Consider the following 15,961-nt stretch of genomic DNA (forward strand, 5'->3'; position numbering starts at 1 on the left):
AATGTGTCATGCATTTGATATATAACTTATTTCACATACATCTATACGAAAAGTAGGCATATTAATTGATTGTAGCCTATTATTAATTTGCTATAATGAAGCAAAGACATCCCTTATAGGCTATTGGTCTTCTATTTCTATGAGAATTCAAACGAATTACATTGCTACAGCACAGAAGCAGCGAAAAGTATTTATTTCAAGCTTTTGTGCTTGAATGTATTATGAGGGGGCTTGAGTTTATTATACTGTGCGCGCAATGCATTGGGAAATCTTTACTGTTGGTGCGCCACCGGAAAAAAAACACAAAAAAACGGTGTTGCTAGGACACGTTAGAGTAAACAAAAAAAGTGTCATCTAGCATTTTTTTGCTGATGCAAATTAGTTTCAAATCTATTAATTTATATTTAACCAGAGAAATGAATTTGGCTGGGAAAATAAAGGTAAGAGAGGGTCTGACCAACTAATGTTAGCTTTGCTAGCTAGCTAGCTGTCAACTGAGAGCTTGGACATTTAGCTTTCTAGGTACAGTAGCAAGCTAGCTAACTGTTAATGTAGCTGTATGCCCCGAATTCATTGCTACTCAATTGGGGGCATTTTTCTTCCATTGCTATATTGTAGATACATCTTAATTAATTGAGTACTTTCTTTTATAGGAACCTGACCCCCTGAACCCAAAAGTCTTGCTATGGTAGGGGGGCACGTACAGCCGTATACTAACGTTATAGGCTTACAATTCGATTGAAATCCTCTATTTGTGTGTGTTCACAGGGCAGATGTAAGCTACAGTGACATGGAGGAAATTGAAAACACCAAGGCCATACCAGAGCTAGAGAGGTCTCTATCCTTGTTTTGTGGCCACACACACACAAAATCCCTGACATTGTGGTTAACTGGTTACTTTTTACTCAGAACTCTATGCTGTGTGCTGGGAGTAAACATTCCTGAGCCGAGGAGGGGAGTCCTGCTGGAGCTCTATGTCCACACAGTGCTGTTCTGTAGAGAGAGCAACTTCAACAGGGAGCAGACATCTGTCCTCCTCTCCATCGTCAAGAGCATGCATCAGGCTAACACTGGTAATGGGCTACTGCTCATAGTTTGGTCTTGTGCTCTTTTAGTAAGAGGAAGACAGTTTTATGTCAGCAGCATTGACTCTGCAATGTTAATAACTTTGCATTTCTTTGTTCAGAAACTCCACTCAACAATATGGGCCGTTGCTATGCATACTGCAGTGAACTTCTGCTCTGTCACTCTGTCAGGGTGAGTTTGTGTATCCGAAGAGGCAATACTGTTTATTCCCACATGTTCTATTTACTTCACAATCTCACCAATGTATGAATTGTAATTCAGTCTTGTGTGTTGGACATTTTCATGGACAAGCTCTTACATTTCACCATTATTCTATTGTTTTCTACCTGCCACAGAGGCCTCCCTTCAGTATCAGCCTGTTCAGCTCTGAGGACGTGACCCAGATCTTGAAGTATCTCCTTAACACCTATTTTAGACATTACAATCTGTACAAGTACATATTCACCCCTCAGGTAATCTCCACACATTAGATATCTGGGAGCCATATATTTTTCTAAATAACACACACATTGTTTTTTTGGAGCTAAACTGTGACTTGAAGTTAGTGTTTTGCTCTTAGGTTAGACTGGATCTGTCTTTTTCCTACTCTGGCATGCCAGACGAAGACCCTGTCACTGAGACTGACGCAGTATCATCAGGTCGGTGTTATTGCACAAGCTCTGAAATATCCACCATACCCATGTGATCAGAGGAACAGTATGAATTGTGTTTTATCTGCGTGCACCAGATGGGTACGGCAAGAAGGAAAACGAGCCAGAGACGGCAGAAGGGGAGCAGCCCATTGAAGCACTGAACACAGGTCCAGAGGTGGCTAATACAGGTATTATATGGTTGCTCATGCAAGGCACCTGTATAGACTAGAGAAATTGTGTTGTAACACGCCTGGTTCTAAATATCGACACTTCAGTTGCAACTTGTGAAATTTCCTGTTTGTAAAAGTGTCTCTTTTCTCTATTAGATCCATCGCCCAAGTCAGAGTTGAGGACGATAATACAACAGGAAATGAGAGAGGAGATGATACATATGTCAAGGCAACTAGAGCAACGATTGAAGGAAAGTGCAGATCGGCTAAATAGCGCGCTGACTTCACTGGAGACCAATCTCCAAGGCAAAAAGTAAACATCAAAGCCTGATTTTTATCTATGCATTTCATTCTGTTCTTTGCACATGCTGTTCTTTGCACTAAAACACGTTAGTCAAATTTGAGATATAGGTTATTTGTGGGTGTCTGTCAGTAAAGAGATTGATTGCGTAATCATGTTTTTGTTAACTCCTTTAAACACAAAATCAACACACAAATATTACAAAGTAAATAGGTTACTTTCATTATCAATAAAACATTGGTCTTTCACAGTTGTAACATTATTGTACACCACTTATTGAGGAATGCCATTTTAATTCAGGCAAAGGAACACTTAGTTGAGTAAATCTCAAACTGGACTGAAAAGGAATGCTATTGGTTACAATAATTGTCGTATTGCACTAAACACGAAACACAGAAAGGAAACTAATCTGACTGGGGTAACAGTTATTTCGTCATTTCCTATACCCTTAACTCAAACTATCAGTGGAAATTGGAAAACTATATTTAGAATGTTTAATGTTTCTTCTGCAATCACTAACTTTCCGCTATGTTATTTTAGATTCAAGTAAGAATATATGATTGCTAAAATACAGGTTTAGGTAGCAAATAGAAGTAAACAATGAAAAAAATGATGTTATGTCAACTCAATAGAGGATGTCATAGCAATAAAAAAAAATACTTTTTCAAGCATTAACTGCACCATCGGTATGGATATATGTTCACCTTTTTTGCCCTATGTGTACAATATAGTGCATTGAAGTGGCTTTGTCACTTTTGCTTCCTAAAACCATTGCCAGCGGATTTGAGTAGTCTCAAAAAGCACTCTCTTGGACCCTAAAATTAACACAAAATTCTCATCTCTGAATCCACAACAATCTCAAATTCCACTTAACCATAAATAATAATGAGCCATTATTCGCATTAAGGCAAACATGTCACCGGACCATGAATTCCTCCTCCTATGTAACGAGACCTAGCATTCACAAAGAAAAAATATGCACACCAAAATGTCAAACCTGTTAAACTACATAAAGCTAATGCGGTTACTAGAACAAGTATGATCTTTTAAGTTTCAAAGTCCTCTAAACCAAGAAGCATTATTTTAGCCGTATTCTGGAAGAGGGCAGCCCTGTTTTGCTGCTCCCCTTTCTTAACCCAGTGTCCATAGATCCTGAAGGCGCAGCCGTCGATTAGTTTGCGCACTCCCTTCAAGGAGTAGGGGTCTCTGGCCAGGACCTCCCGCGTCAGTGGCCTGGCTCTGCGGTAGCGACAGTACATGCGGATACAGGCTAGCACACTCAGGATCAGTACCTACAGGAACATGGAAAGGGACGTGAATTAAAACAGACACATTAATACTTCACAACATCCCAGAAGATCCCCATCTTCCAGTCAAAGCATGAATCCAATTGGATGCAACGGAAATCTAATTCTGGCTCAGCGGTTTATTTTACGGTCACTGGAGCCAAATAACACAAAATACATCGAAACTTACCCTGAATGTCTTCCGGGGACTGAAGTGACGCACCTCGTCCCTTTGGTACTGCCTAAAGAAGGAATGAGCCAAGGCTTGTTCAGCGTTGAGACGGACAATTGGGTCCACCACCAGCAACCTGGTAATCTAACAGTTGTGAAAGAGAGAACAAGAGAGAAGTCCTAAAACAATGCCAGTCGGAGAAAGTGTTTCAATGTTCATATTCAACATATTCTTTGATGACAGATGGTATTAAAATCCACCTTGAAATATACAAAAATCAGCCCATGAATCATAGATCGGAACTAGAGACGGGATGAGGTCTCACCAGATCTTTGACGGTGTCAGACCGGTCATCCCACTCTGGGGAGCTGAACTGGTATCGGCCCTCCATGATCATTCTGAGCATCAGCAGCTGTTTGCGGTGCCAGAAGGGTGGAGAGCCAGCCAGCAGGGTGAACAGAATCACCCCACATGCCCAGCTAACACAGAAAACCAGATACAGTGTCAGGAACAGAATCTTCACGGATTCATAAAATAGTTTGGTGCTCTTATATTATAAATAACAAAATGTTCTTAGGACTATCTGATTACTGAAAGTGATCATTTTAAGACTTACAGGTCAACTTCCTTCCCATATCCCTGATGCGTCTCATCCATGGAGCATTTCAGGATTTCAGGTGCCAAATAACCTGGTGTCCCACAAAGCTCTAGCCGTTTGGAGAGAACAAAGAAAGCAATTACACATTTGAGCTATGTGGGCAATTAATGGATTTTGTCTTCAACTTTTTATTTTGTTGATGAGAGTATAAATCCAAAATGCAGCGAGTTCATTTCATTCGTCCCTCTCACCTCTCAGATTCTTGCCTGGCTGAAGCTGGACAGAGAAGCCAAAGTCAGAGAGTTTGATGTGTCCCTGGTCATCCAGCAGAATGTTTTCAGGTTTCAGGTCCCGGTGAACTATGTTGAGGGAATGGAGGTACTGGACAGCTTCCAGGAGACATCGCATCATACACCTGAGAGAGAGGTGGAGAGAGAGGGAGAGAGAGAAATTGAGAAGATCTGGAGTGCATTTCTGGCTTGGGTTATAACGGACCAAAATCTAGACACTCACCTAGTTTCCTTCTCACTGAGAGTGACCTTCTCTGTCAGGTAGTCGAAAAGCTCTCCACTCCTCATGCTGCAAAAGGAACAATAACGATAGAAAACTCTTGAGTAGGTCGAAGACTATGAAAAGACAGGATAGTTCAAACGCATCACAAAACACAGCTACACATGTAATAATATATTAGGCTATATAAATGCATACTTACAGGTCAAATACCAAAAATATGAAGGTTGTTGACTCATAGGAATCAATGAGAGTGACTTGGAGAAAGAGAAATAAAAGTATATCATTAGCATATTGCATTTCAAGAGACACAAGTAAGCTATTTTAATGCCCTTCGGTACATTGGTGAAGGTAGTACAAACTCACTGATAGAGGAGTGTCCTTTGACCATGTTGAGAACCTGGATCTCCTTCAGTGTGGAGCTCTTCACCTCTTCCAGCTGCTGTGCGGTCATCTTCTCAGCTGTGATCTCTATAATCTTCACTGCCAACTCCTGCCCTGTGTGCTTGTGCACACATCTGCGCACCACACTACTCACACCTCTGCAAGGACAAAGAAATAGATATCGTAAAGTGTCAATTCAAATTGGCTGAGTAGTCAGGCCAGATGAACCTGATCTGTATTTGCCACATGGGGCAATTATCATAATTTTTTCCTGAAAACAACCAAATTGCACAATTTTTAAGTAAAAGACAGACAAGTTATGGCATTGCTGTTTGTAAACAGCTACATTTTCTGGGCGAGTGATCATAATCTCCGGGCAACTGAAAAGTACTCCTGACTAAGGGGGGGAAAAAAATGGCTTTTGTGATAGAGGCACCAAATTTCACACACAGGGCATGTCTAAATAAGTATTTTTGGCTACAGTCCCAACACAGATTTTGTCCATTCCCCCCTGGCAGCCATTTCCAAAATGGCTGCAAACCAGCTTCATAGACGGGTTGATTGTTTAGCAACAGAACCGACGAATGCGCAACTATGGGGCAAAACAGACAGGGTTGGCTTAGAATGTTGACAACATGTAAACAATATTTAGTCTCCAATGTTTATTGAAAACATGAATACATTTGCACAATGAGCATTTGTGGTCTATCAAATACATCTTAACAGGTTAGCTAGTTAGTGCATTTTTAGTCACATTAGCATTGACATAAAACCAGTCAACTCCTAAAAACAAGGCATGGTATCATGAACAATATTAAACTACAGTGCCTTCAGAAAGTATTCATACCCCCTGACTTACTCCACATTTTGTTGTGTTAAAGCCTGAAATCTAAATGTATTAAATAGATTTGTTTCCTCTCACCCATCTACACACACTACACCGTAATGACAAAGTGAAAACATGTTTTTTGAAATTGTTGCTAATTTATTGAAAATTAAATACAGAAATATCTAATATACATACATACATACATATTCACACACCGAGTTTATACTTTGTAGAAGCACCTTTGGCATCAATTACAGCTGTGAGTCTTTCTGGGTAAGTCTAAGAGCTTTCCACACCTGGATTGTGCAACATTTGACCATTATTCTTTTCAAAATTCTTCAAGCTCTGTCAAATTGGTTGCAAGAACCATTTTCAGGTCTTGCCATAGATTTTCAAGTAGATTTATGTCAAAAGTATAACTCGGCTACTCAGGAACAATAACCGTCTTCTTGGTCAGCAACCCCAGTGTAGATTTGGTGTTGTGTTTAGGTTATTGTCATGCTGAAAGGGGAATTCATCTCCCAGTGTCTGGTGGAAAGCAGACTGAACCATTTTTTTTCTAGGATTTTGACTGTGCTTAGCCATTAGTTGTTTTTTTATCCTGAAAAACTCCAGTCCCTTTTATATTTATTTAACTAGGCAAGTCAGTTAAGAACTAATTATTATTTACAATGACGGCCTACCCCAGCCAAACACGGACAATGCCGGGCCAATTGTATGCCACCCTATGGGACTCTGAATCACGGCCGGATGTTAAACAGCCTGGATTCGAACCAGGAAATGTAGTTACGCCTCTTGCACTGAGATGCAGTGCCTTAGGGCTCCCGAGTGGCGCAGTAGTCTTAACGATTACAATAATACCCATAACATGATGCAGCCACCACTATTCTTGGAAATATGGAGAGTGGTACTCAGTAATGTGTTGTATTGGATTTTCCCCAAACATAACACTTTGTATTCAGGACAAAAAAGTGAATTGCTTCGTTACATTCTTTGCGGTATTACTTTAGTGCCTTGTTGCAAACAGGATGCATGTTTTTTTATTCTGTAGAAGCTTCCTTCTTTTCACTCTGTCAATTACAGTGGCAAGAAAAAGTATGTGAACCCTTTGGAAATACCTGGATTTCTGCATAAAATTGGTCATAGATGAAGATCAAATCCAATTATAATTCCCACCAATAGACAAACAGTCTGTTTAAACTAATATAACACTCAAACAATATGTTTTCGTGTCTTTATTGAACAAACCATGTAAACCTTCACAGTGCAGGGTGGAAAAAGTATGTGAACCCTTGGATTTAATAACTGGTTGACCCTCCTTTGGCAGCAATAACCTCCAACAAAAGTTTTCTGTAGTTGCAGATCAGATCTGCACAATGGTCAGGAAGAATTTTGGACCATTCCTCTTCTCAAAACTGTTTCAGTTCAGCTGAAAATTACAGGCCTCTCATCTTTTTAAGTGGGAGAACTTGCACAATTGGTGGCTGACTAAATAATTTTTTGCCCCACTGTACAGTGCATTCAGAAAGTATTCAGACTCCTTCCCTTTTCCCACATGTGGTTACGTTACAACCTTATTCTAAAATAGATTAAAACAATTATAAATCCTCAATCTACACACAATACCCCACAATGACAAAGTGAAAACAGTTTTTAGAAGTGTTTGCATATATATATATTAAAATATACCTTATTTACATAAGTATTCAGACCCTTTGTTATGAGACTCAAAATTGAGCTCAAGTGCATCCTGTTTCCATTGATCATCCTTTACATGTTTCTACAACTTGGAGTCCACCAGTGGTACATTAAACTGCACACACACACACACACACACACACACACACACACACACACACACACACACACACACACACACACGTGACTAGTTTCAGGAAACTAGGTGTATGTTGCACGTTTTTTTGGGCAGAAATGCATTCTGGAACATGTGAACTTTAACATGCCTTAATAACAAACTTATATACCATCTGTAAATACAAATATAATTGTTAAATTAAAGAGCCTAGTTGGTTTAGCCATGGAAAAAGTCAAGAACCTTCCCGCTAGCCATGAGTGGCTGAGATAATGGGTGGGCTGGACATGCCGAGAGATGAGCTTGGATTGGTCTGGCATTAAAATCAGTGAAATACCCAGTGGAATCAGTATGATAGCTAAAGATATGGAGAGAATTCTGGCGTTTGATTGCAAATATGCAGAGTGAGTCGAAAAGAGAACACACAGAACGCTGTTGTATAAATCATCTGTCTCTGGATTACATCTTCAAACTAAGGGCAACAATGGAATCCATGACAGAGGGAGAATCATCCATCCATGAATAAGATAGTCTAGTTAACTGCATTTTCAGATGTTACAGGTTTCTAATTTTGTCATTAAATAGTTTTCATTTTAAGTAAAAGCGCACTGTTAGCTAGCTAACATTGTGTATGATATGATCTGTGTAGTAATATTTTATTCATACCTCAGAGCCATTTGCATTGCTAGTTATAGCCTAATGTTAGCTGGCTAACAAACTTTGAACCTGGTTGGTTAGTTACCTGCAGATTCATGCAGGGTAGTAACCATGAGTTGGGACTATGGTTCATTGTTTAACTAACTAGCTAGCTAGCTACATGTCTAAAGGAAAGGCTCCACTATGCAAGTAACCATTTCAATAGAATGTTCATTATGTCACTGCGACAACTGTCCATAGACATAGCTGGTAAATTCGCTCTGGCAATCTACTCTAATTTCAGATTCAGAGCGCAGAATAACTGACTTTACAAACAACACCGGTCAGTAAACGTTGACAAAAAAAAGTAATTAAATTGTTGCCAGCAGCACAGTTACAATCACCAACGCTCTGGATAACATAACAATAGCCTAACCAGCTCTGCTAGGGCGAGTAAAATGGTCAGAGTGAGCTGTTCTCTCATTTGTATATGGAAGTAGTTAGTAAGCTAGCCAACGTTAGACAGTTAGCTTGGGAGCTTGGGTGCTTGACTGCTGTTAGATCAGAACGCTCGGATCAACCCTACTCCTCGACCAGTGTCCAGTGTGCGCTCTGAATTTACAGACAATCTGACAACGCTCTGAGTTTACGAACGCCCAGAGCGCAGATTGAATTTACAAACACACGTGTAGTATAAACCAGCATTTAGTCTTGAAATCTTTGGTTGTTTAGTACATGGCCTCATATTTTCATCATTGTTTTTGTGTAGCCAAGCCTTCCATTCAAAGCGTCTGTTAATATTTTACCCTAAGACCTTGAGATTCAGACTTGCCGATGTGTCTGTTCTCCCAAAAATGTCTGTCCATTTCCGTCACATCCATAACGCAAGTTGTTGTTCCGTTACTTCAAAGTAGTATTGCTTAGAACATTGTAATTTTGTGTTTACACAAAAATACACATTAACATTTATGCTTGATAAGTCAATTCTGTGAGACATTTTGTGTTCAAATGTCACAAGGCATATATTCGCCTCCACTGAGGCACTGGGCCCCCGATTGCGGAATAATTTACAAATGTTTTATCTGGTACTATCCCCAGGGTCTGGAAGGTGGCTCATGTAAAGGTGGTGACCCTTATGACCTTAATAACTCACCCTATTTAAAAACGTTATTGCCAAACTGAAATATTAGAACACTTGATTCAATCTCAGCTGATATATATGAAATATATTATAAATGTAAAATCAGTCAGGTTTGAGACCAGGTCACAGCACAATCTCTGCTGTATCCCTGGTCATACGTTATGTGGTTAATTGTATGGATAAACGGCAACATTGTGCTGCCGTCTTCATTGACCTGTCGAAGGCCATCGATACTATTGATCACTCACTGCAAATTTATGGGCTTTCATCAATTGGCTTAGCCCGGGCTCCGTGTAACTTGGCTGTATATAACAAATAGAACTCAGTGTATGTCCGCTGATGGTGTTAAAATCGGACATAACAAAAAAATAAAGTGTCCCACAGGGGTCAATTCTTGGTCCAGTACTTTTCACTAATTACATTAACAATATGAGTTTGTCTGTTAAAAAAAAAAAGTTCCCTGCGCTTGTATGCTGATGATACTGTTGTGTATGCTATTGCCCCCACGGTTAACCAGGCTCTTTCTGAACTGCAGCCTGTCTTAATGCTTTACAACAAACCTTTATTGAACTGAAATTAGTATGGAATGCAGGTAAAACCAGGTTGTTTTCCAGAACACATAAAAATGTCTCTGTTGATTTAAAATCGGTTTTCAAGTCCGGGCCACTCAAGGACATTCAGAGACCTTTCCCAAAGCCAGTCCTGTGTTGTCTTGGCTGTGTGTTTAGGGTTTTTGTCCTGTTGGAAGGTGAACCGTCACCCCAGTCGGAGGTCCTGAGCGCCCTGGAGCAGGTTTTCACCAAGGATCTCTCTCTGTACTTTGCTCCGTTCATCTTTCCTTCGATCCTGACTAGTCTCCCAGTCCCTGCCACTGAAAAACATCCCCACAGCATGATGCTACGACCGCCATGCTTCTCCGTAGGGTTGGTGCCAGGTTTCCTCCAGACGTGACACTTGGCATTCAGGCCAGAGTTCAATCTTATTTTCATCAGACCAGAGAATCTTGTTCCTCATGGTCAGAGTCATTTAGGTGCCTTTTGACAAACTTCAAGCAGGTTGTCATGTGCCTTTTACTGAGGAGTGGCTTCCATCTGGCCACTCCACCATAAAGACCTGATCCACCGATTGCTCAGTTTGGCCGGTCAGCCAGCTCTAGGAAGAGTCCAAACTTCTTCCATTTAACATTTAAGAATGATGGAGACCATTGTGCTCTTGGGGACTTTCAATGCTGCAGAAATGTTTTGGTACCCTTCCCCAGATCTCTGCCTCAACACAGAGAGGCTCCTGTCTCGGAGCTCTATGGACAATTCCTTGCACTGTCAACTGTGGGACTTTATATAGACAGGAGACTTGCCGATGTCCAATTAATTGAATTTACCACAGGTGGACTCCAATCAAGTTGTAGAAACATCTCAAGGATGATCAATGGAATCGATGCACCTGAGCTCAATTTCAAGTCTCATAGCAAAGGGTAAATACTTATGTAAGGTTCTAAAAACCTGTTTTCGCTTTGTTATTATGGGGTATTTAGTGTAGATGAATGAGGAAAAAAAATATATTTAATACATTTTTAAATACGGCTGTAATGTAACAAAATGTGGAAAAAGTCAAGGGGGTCTGAATACTTTACAAATGCACTGTATATAGAACTGTGGTGCTTACAACCACAAAGCGCTGATTGGCATGTTAGGTGTAATTGAATAAGGCTTCAGCGAATGAAAAGCACGATGTGAGATGTCAAAACAGAGTCGACAGAAAGAGAAACCATTTGAACTTAATGCCTTTGTGAGACCATTCAACCTTTACAAACAGCAAGTAAAGGTCTAAATAATGACATTATAGCTATAGTGCCAATGCAGATTGAACTTATTTTACTCTAGGGCACCAGTTTTGCAAAATGGCTGCTAACCAGCTCCAATGGACAGGATTCACATGGCCATATGTCATAAATAATTGGTACATAAAGGCCAATGATGGCTTAAAATGCTTGAGGTAGTATGGAGAACACAATAAAATGGCCCAAGTATGCCAGATATGTATCCTTTAAAATGCCGTCACAGCCCCCCTTGAACATTGTAAGCCAGCATTTGGGGGTGTGCATTACAAAATGGCAATTTGAGGGCACCTTTTGACCACTATTCTGCATACATTTTAAAGGATACATATCATAGGGATCAGCGCAAGTTTTTCTCAAAACAGTGCAGATATGGCTGCAGTTGACGGCTTTGGCTAGGCAACTGCTAGGCTATGCAACTGCTGTTTGACATTAAACTAAACTAGAGTGTTAATCCCAGTGCTGAGCTAGTGCATGGCAGCTAATTCTTGTATGACGTGTTTGGAGAATGAGGTGAAATAAGCTACAGCAAGGTGATAATGGCTGGAGTCAATTCTGCTTGTTTTTGCAGTGCAGTAAATAAGCTTAATTTATACACTTTGCCATACCCTAGGCTTATCTGAAATGACGTCACTGAGCCAGAGCACTTTGCTCTACGGATTAAGGTAGAAACACAATTACACTACTGCAATTGGGTTTATTGGATATATTTACTTAATCTTTTCTAAAATGTATGTTACAATTGTTATGATGGTTATTTTATTCAGTCTTCATCCATAATCATTGTTTACACAACACCTGCTCTTTCCATGACATAGACTGACCAGGTGAATCCAAGTGAAAGCTATGATCCCTTATTGACTTGTTAAATCCACTTCAATTAGTGTAGATGAAGGGGATGTAACAGGTTAAAGAAGGATTTTTAAGCAATTGAGACAATTAAAACATGGATTGTATGTGTGTGCCATTCAGAGGGTGTATGGGCAAGACTAAATATATAAATGCCTTTAAAATGGTGTATGATAGTAGGTGCCAGGCGCATCAGTCTGCGTGCTTCAAGAACCGCAATGCTTTTATTGTGTTCTCAACACCATCTCAAACATTGTAAGCCATCACTGAGCTGTGTCTACCTATTACTTATGGAGATATGGCCATGTGACAAAATCTGTGATGGCACTATAGTCAAGAACACGTCTTAGGTCGTGTCCCCCTAAAATGTGACGCTTAGCCGCTGGACTATAATGTGCTTAGGATCTATTCTTGTGTGAAGTGTGACTTAGTAACTCACCTGCCAATCACCTCTTTCGGGTCATATTTCTGGTAGAACTCCTTGGCTCCCACCCAGTCAGGTAGTTCATCTCCAATCACTATATCTCGAGTCATGGTGACAGCTTAATCTATAACATGATCAGAACATTACCGTGTTATTGCTACTTGGACAGGATGCTCTGAGAGCTTTGACAAGATAATCAAATTGATCAAGGGTGACAGGCTACATTTATATTATATACAGAATGAGACATTTGTCAAGCATGCCATGACAGTGAAGATTTTATATTCTGAATCAGGTGAGGATATAAAACAATCCACACATTTGAAGATTTAAATCTGAATATCCAATATAAAACACATTTTACCTAGCTGCCTAACACATACCTACTGGCGCTATAAAAAGTTGGGTAAACCATACTTTCCTGAGGATATTTTGTCTCAAATTTCAAGCAGCAGAAGGACAAACTGCACAGACAACCGGTCATTTATATGACTTTGCACACAAAACATATCAGGCTATATATCATTCCTGGGGTTTTTAATGTTACTATTTTCTACATTGTAGAATAAGTGAAGACATAAAAAATATGAAATAACATGTGGAATCATCTAGTAACCAAAAAGTGTTATAAACAAATCAAAATATATTTTATATTTGAGATTCTTCAAAGGTGCCACCCTTTGCCTTGATGACAGCTTTGCACAATCGTGGCATTCTCTCAAACAGCTTCACAAGGGAGTCAATGGGAATGCATTGCAATTAACAGGTGTGCCTTGTTAAAAAGTTCATTTGTGGAATTTCTTTCCTTCTTAATGCATTTGAGCCAATCAGTTGTGTTGTGACAAGGTAGGGGTGGTATACAGAAGATAGCCCTACTTAGTAAAAGACCAAGTCCATATTATGGCAAGAACAGCTCAAATAAGCAAAGAGCATTATTTTAAGACATGATGGTCAGTCAATGTGGAAAATTTCAAGAACTTTGTTTCTTCAAGTGCAGTCACAAAAACCATCAAATGCTATGATGAAACTGGCTCTCATGAGGACCGCCACAGGAAAGGAAGACCCAGAGTTACTTCTGCTGCAGAGGATAAGTTCATTAGAGTTACCAACCTCCGATTGCAACCCAAATAAATGCTTCAGAGTTCAAGTAACTGACACATCTCAATATCAACTGTTCAGAGGAGTCAAATTGCTGAAAAAAAACACTACTAAAAGACACCAATAATAAGAAGAGACTTGCTTGGGCCAAGAAACACAAGCAATGGACATGAAACTGGTGGAAATCTGTCCTTTGGTATGATCAGTACAAATTTGCGATTTTTGGTTCTAACCGCCGTGTCTTTGTGAGACGCAGAGTAGGTGAATGGATGATCTCCGCGTGTGTGGTTCCCACCGTAAAGCATGGAGGTGTGATGGTATGGGGTGCTTTGACAGTCAGTGATTTATTTCGATTTCAAGGCATACTTAACCAGCATGCCTACCATAGCATTCTGCAGCGATACACCATCCCATCTGGTTTGCGCTTAGTGAGACTATCATTTGTTATTCAACAAGACAATGACCCAACACACCTCCAGGCTGTGTAAGGGCAATTTGACCAAGAAGGAGAATGATGAGTGCTACATCAGATGACCTGGCCTCCACAATCACCCGACCTCAACCAAATTGAGATGGTTTGGGATGAGTTGGACCGCACAGTGAAGCCAACAAGTGCTCGGCATATGTGGGAACGCCAAGACTGTTGGAAAAGCATTCCAGGTGAAGCTGGTTGAGAGAATGCCAAGAGTGTCCAAAGCTGTCATCAAGGCAAAGGGTGGCTACTTTGAAGAATCTAAAATGTTTAACACTTTTTGGGTTACTACATGATTCCATGTGTTATTTCATAGTTTTGATGTCTTTACTACTATTATACAAATGAGAAAATAGTAAAAATAAAGAAAAACCCTTGAAGAGTAGGTGTGTCCAAATTTTTGACTGGTACTGTATATATACACACACACCAATTAAATTGTCGATTACAGCCTGACTAATCAGACTAAGTTGCCACTGGCTGAGTTTCTCAAATTCACGATATGTTCAAGTACAGAAACGATGGAATTCAGCACCCATAACCGGTTTAACTCAACTATTTATGATGGAGTTGAGCACCAACTAGTTTGGACGGACTGGATCTCCGATGTCACATAAAATTCAGTTTTTATTAAAAACTACAGGTTTTAATACCCCGAAAATAGCCCACACTTTATACGACATTGTTCTACGTAATTGCGGTCTATTCTTTGGGTGCTGAAATCAATCGTTTTTTATTTAAAACATAATTTCATGTGATGCCGGAGATCCAGTCCGTCCACACAACTAGTCGCATTTCAATTCCATCACAAATCGTGGAGTTGTGTTTAGTCGGCTACAACAACGAAATAAAAGCTTGCATTTACACATGACAAACATAGGTACAAGGAAAGCATTCAATAATTGACATTTTTACAAGTATCGACTGACAGCGACTCGATGTAGTCGGACTCCAGCCAGCCCACACAACTCTTTCGTATGTAGAGTTCGGTAAACTCGGCTAGGTTGCCACTTGCCAGTTACTGTAGCTACCTCTCGCCGGATGATGTAGCTAGCCGGCGAGTGCTGTAACTTGGCAAAACATGTATGGCAATACACCACCAGCAATTGACATAGATACTTACTGTAGCTAGCTACACATAAGAAGACAACATATTTTAATTTTGACCGATTTGATCACAGCAAAGGTTAACGTTAGCCATCAGCTAACTAGCTGCACACGTTTAAATTGGTTCACGCGGTAACGTTACTTACCAAATGCGATCAAACTACACGATTGATAGAAGATAAATAGCGTCGAGCATCCGACTGATAATACTACCAAACTAAAGGGCAACTATGTCATTGCAAATATTTCCAGGGTTTCTAACGTTAAGCTACCAAACTGATTGTTTACATTCTTACCTCCTTACCTTAACACATGAACAAAAATGGTTCTTCTTCAATGGGATTTAACTGCTGTTGGCATCCAATGTTAATGGAGCATTACCGCCACCAGTTGGACGGAGTATTGAATGAGAAAATACGAAAACATTGCGGGAAAACGACATACAAAATACCAAATTAGGCACACCAACTAACAAAAATCGTCCCGCTGCATTCACAATGTGTTCAACTTTTCTTAAACTTCTTCTCCACGAACATGTATTTACATACAACAATGCATATGAAGGGGCTGTAGACTGTAGTGCCATCATGAGGACGGAGTGAGGCGTGGCATGGACTAA

The 15,961-nt window shown here is 40.0% G+C and overlaps 2 protein-coding genes across 6 annotated transcripts; one reads left to right on the forward strand and one right to left on the reverse strand.

Moving 5' to 3' along the window:
* Positions 1–44: 44 nt before the first annotated feature.
* cfap119 (cilia and flagella associated protein 119) lies at positions 45–2,437 on the forward strand. Of its 3 annotated transcripts, none has more exons than XM_035756345.2 (9): positions 45–440; positions 654–688; positions 774–834; positions 910–1,073; positions 1,187–1,257; positions 1,422–1,538; positions 1,646–1,724; positions 1,814–1,906; positions 2,045–2,437. In XM_035756345.2, the coding sequence occupies exons 3-9, from the start codon at positions 791–793 to the stop codon at positions 2,203–2,205; spliced, it is 729 nt and encodes a 242-aa protein (XP_035612238.1). In that variant the 5' UTR covers positions 45–440; positions 654–688; positions 774–790; the 3' UTR covers positions 2,206–2,437. The 3 variants fall into 3 exon arrangements, with proteins under 3 accessions (XP_035612238.1, XP_035612240.1, XP_035612237.1); XM_035756344.2 differs by having other exon boundaries at positions 46–440; positions 769–834; XM_035756347.2 differs by lacking the exon at positions 654–688 and having other exon boundaries at positions 769–834.
* Positions 2,342–15,872, reverse strand: phkg2 (phosphorylase kinase, gamma 2 (testis)). Of its 3 annotated transcripts, none has more exons than XM_035756342.2 (10): positions 15,647–15,872; positions 12,681–12,789; positions 5,122–5,297; positions 4,958–5,012; positions 4,759–4,824; positions 4,497–4,660; positions 4,264–4,354; positions 3,973–4,126; positions 3,666–3,791; positions 2,342–3,481 (listed from the first exon to the last, which is right to left on the reverse strand). In XM_035756342.2, exons 2-10 carry the CDS (start codon positions 12,773–12,775, stop codon positions 3,236–3,238), a joined length of 1,173 nt encoding a protein of 390 aa, XP_035612235.2. In that variant the 5' UTR covers positions 12,776–12,789; positions 15,647–15,872; the 3' UTR covers positions 2,342–3,235. The 3 variants fall into 3 exon arrangements, with proteins under 3 accessions (XP_035612235.2, XP_035612236.2, XP_035612234.2); XM_035756343.2 differs by having other exon boundaries at positions 15,639–15,872; XM_035756341.2 differs by lacking the exon at positions 15,647–15,872 and adding an exon at positions 15,489–15,638.
* Between the last annotated feature and the right edge of the window lie 89 nt (positions 15,873–15,961).

This window comes from Oncorhynchus keta, chromosome 3, assembly GCF_023373465.1.
Source record: "Oncorhynchus keta strain PuntledgeMale-10-30-2019 chromosome 3, Oket_V2, whole genome shotgun sequence".
Taxonomy (NCBI): Eukaryota; Metazoa; Chordata; class Actinopteri; order Salmoniformes; family Salmonidae; genus Oncorhynchus; species Oncorhynchus keta.

Coding starts and splice junctions, on each gene's coding strand:
- cfap119 (XM_035756344.2), top strand. CDS start 372: ATGCAAATTAGTTTCAAATCTATTAATTTATATTTAACCAGAGAAATG. Junction 1,074..1,186: donor CATGCATCAGGCTAACACTG/GTAATGGGCTAC, acceptor TTCTTTGTTCAG/AAACTCCACTCAACAATATG. Junction 1,907..2,044: donor TCCAGAGGTGGCTAATACAG/GTATTATATGGT, acceptor TTTCTCTATTAG/ATCCATCGCCCAAGTCAGAG.
- phkg2 (XM_035756342.2), bottom strand. CDS start 12,775: ATGACTCGAGATATAGTGATTGGAGATGAACTACCTGACTGGGTGGGA. Junction 4,127..4,263: donor TATGGGAAGGAAGTTGACCT/GTAAGTCTTAAA, acceptor TTTCTGTGTTAG/CTGGGCATGTGGGGTGATTC. Junction 3,482..3,665: donor GTCCCCGGAAGACATTCAGG/GTAAGTTTCGAT, acceptor ATGTTCCTGTAG/GTACTGATCCTGAGTGTGCT.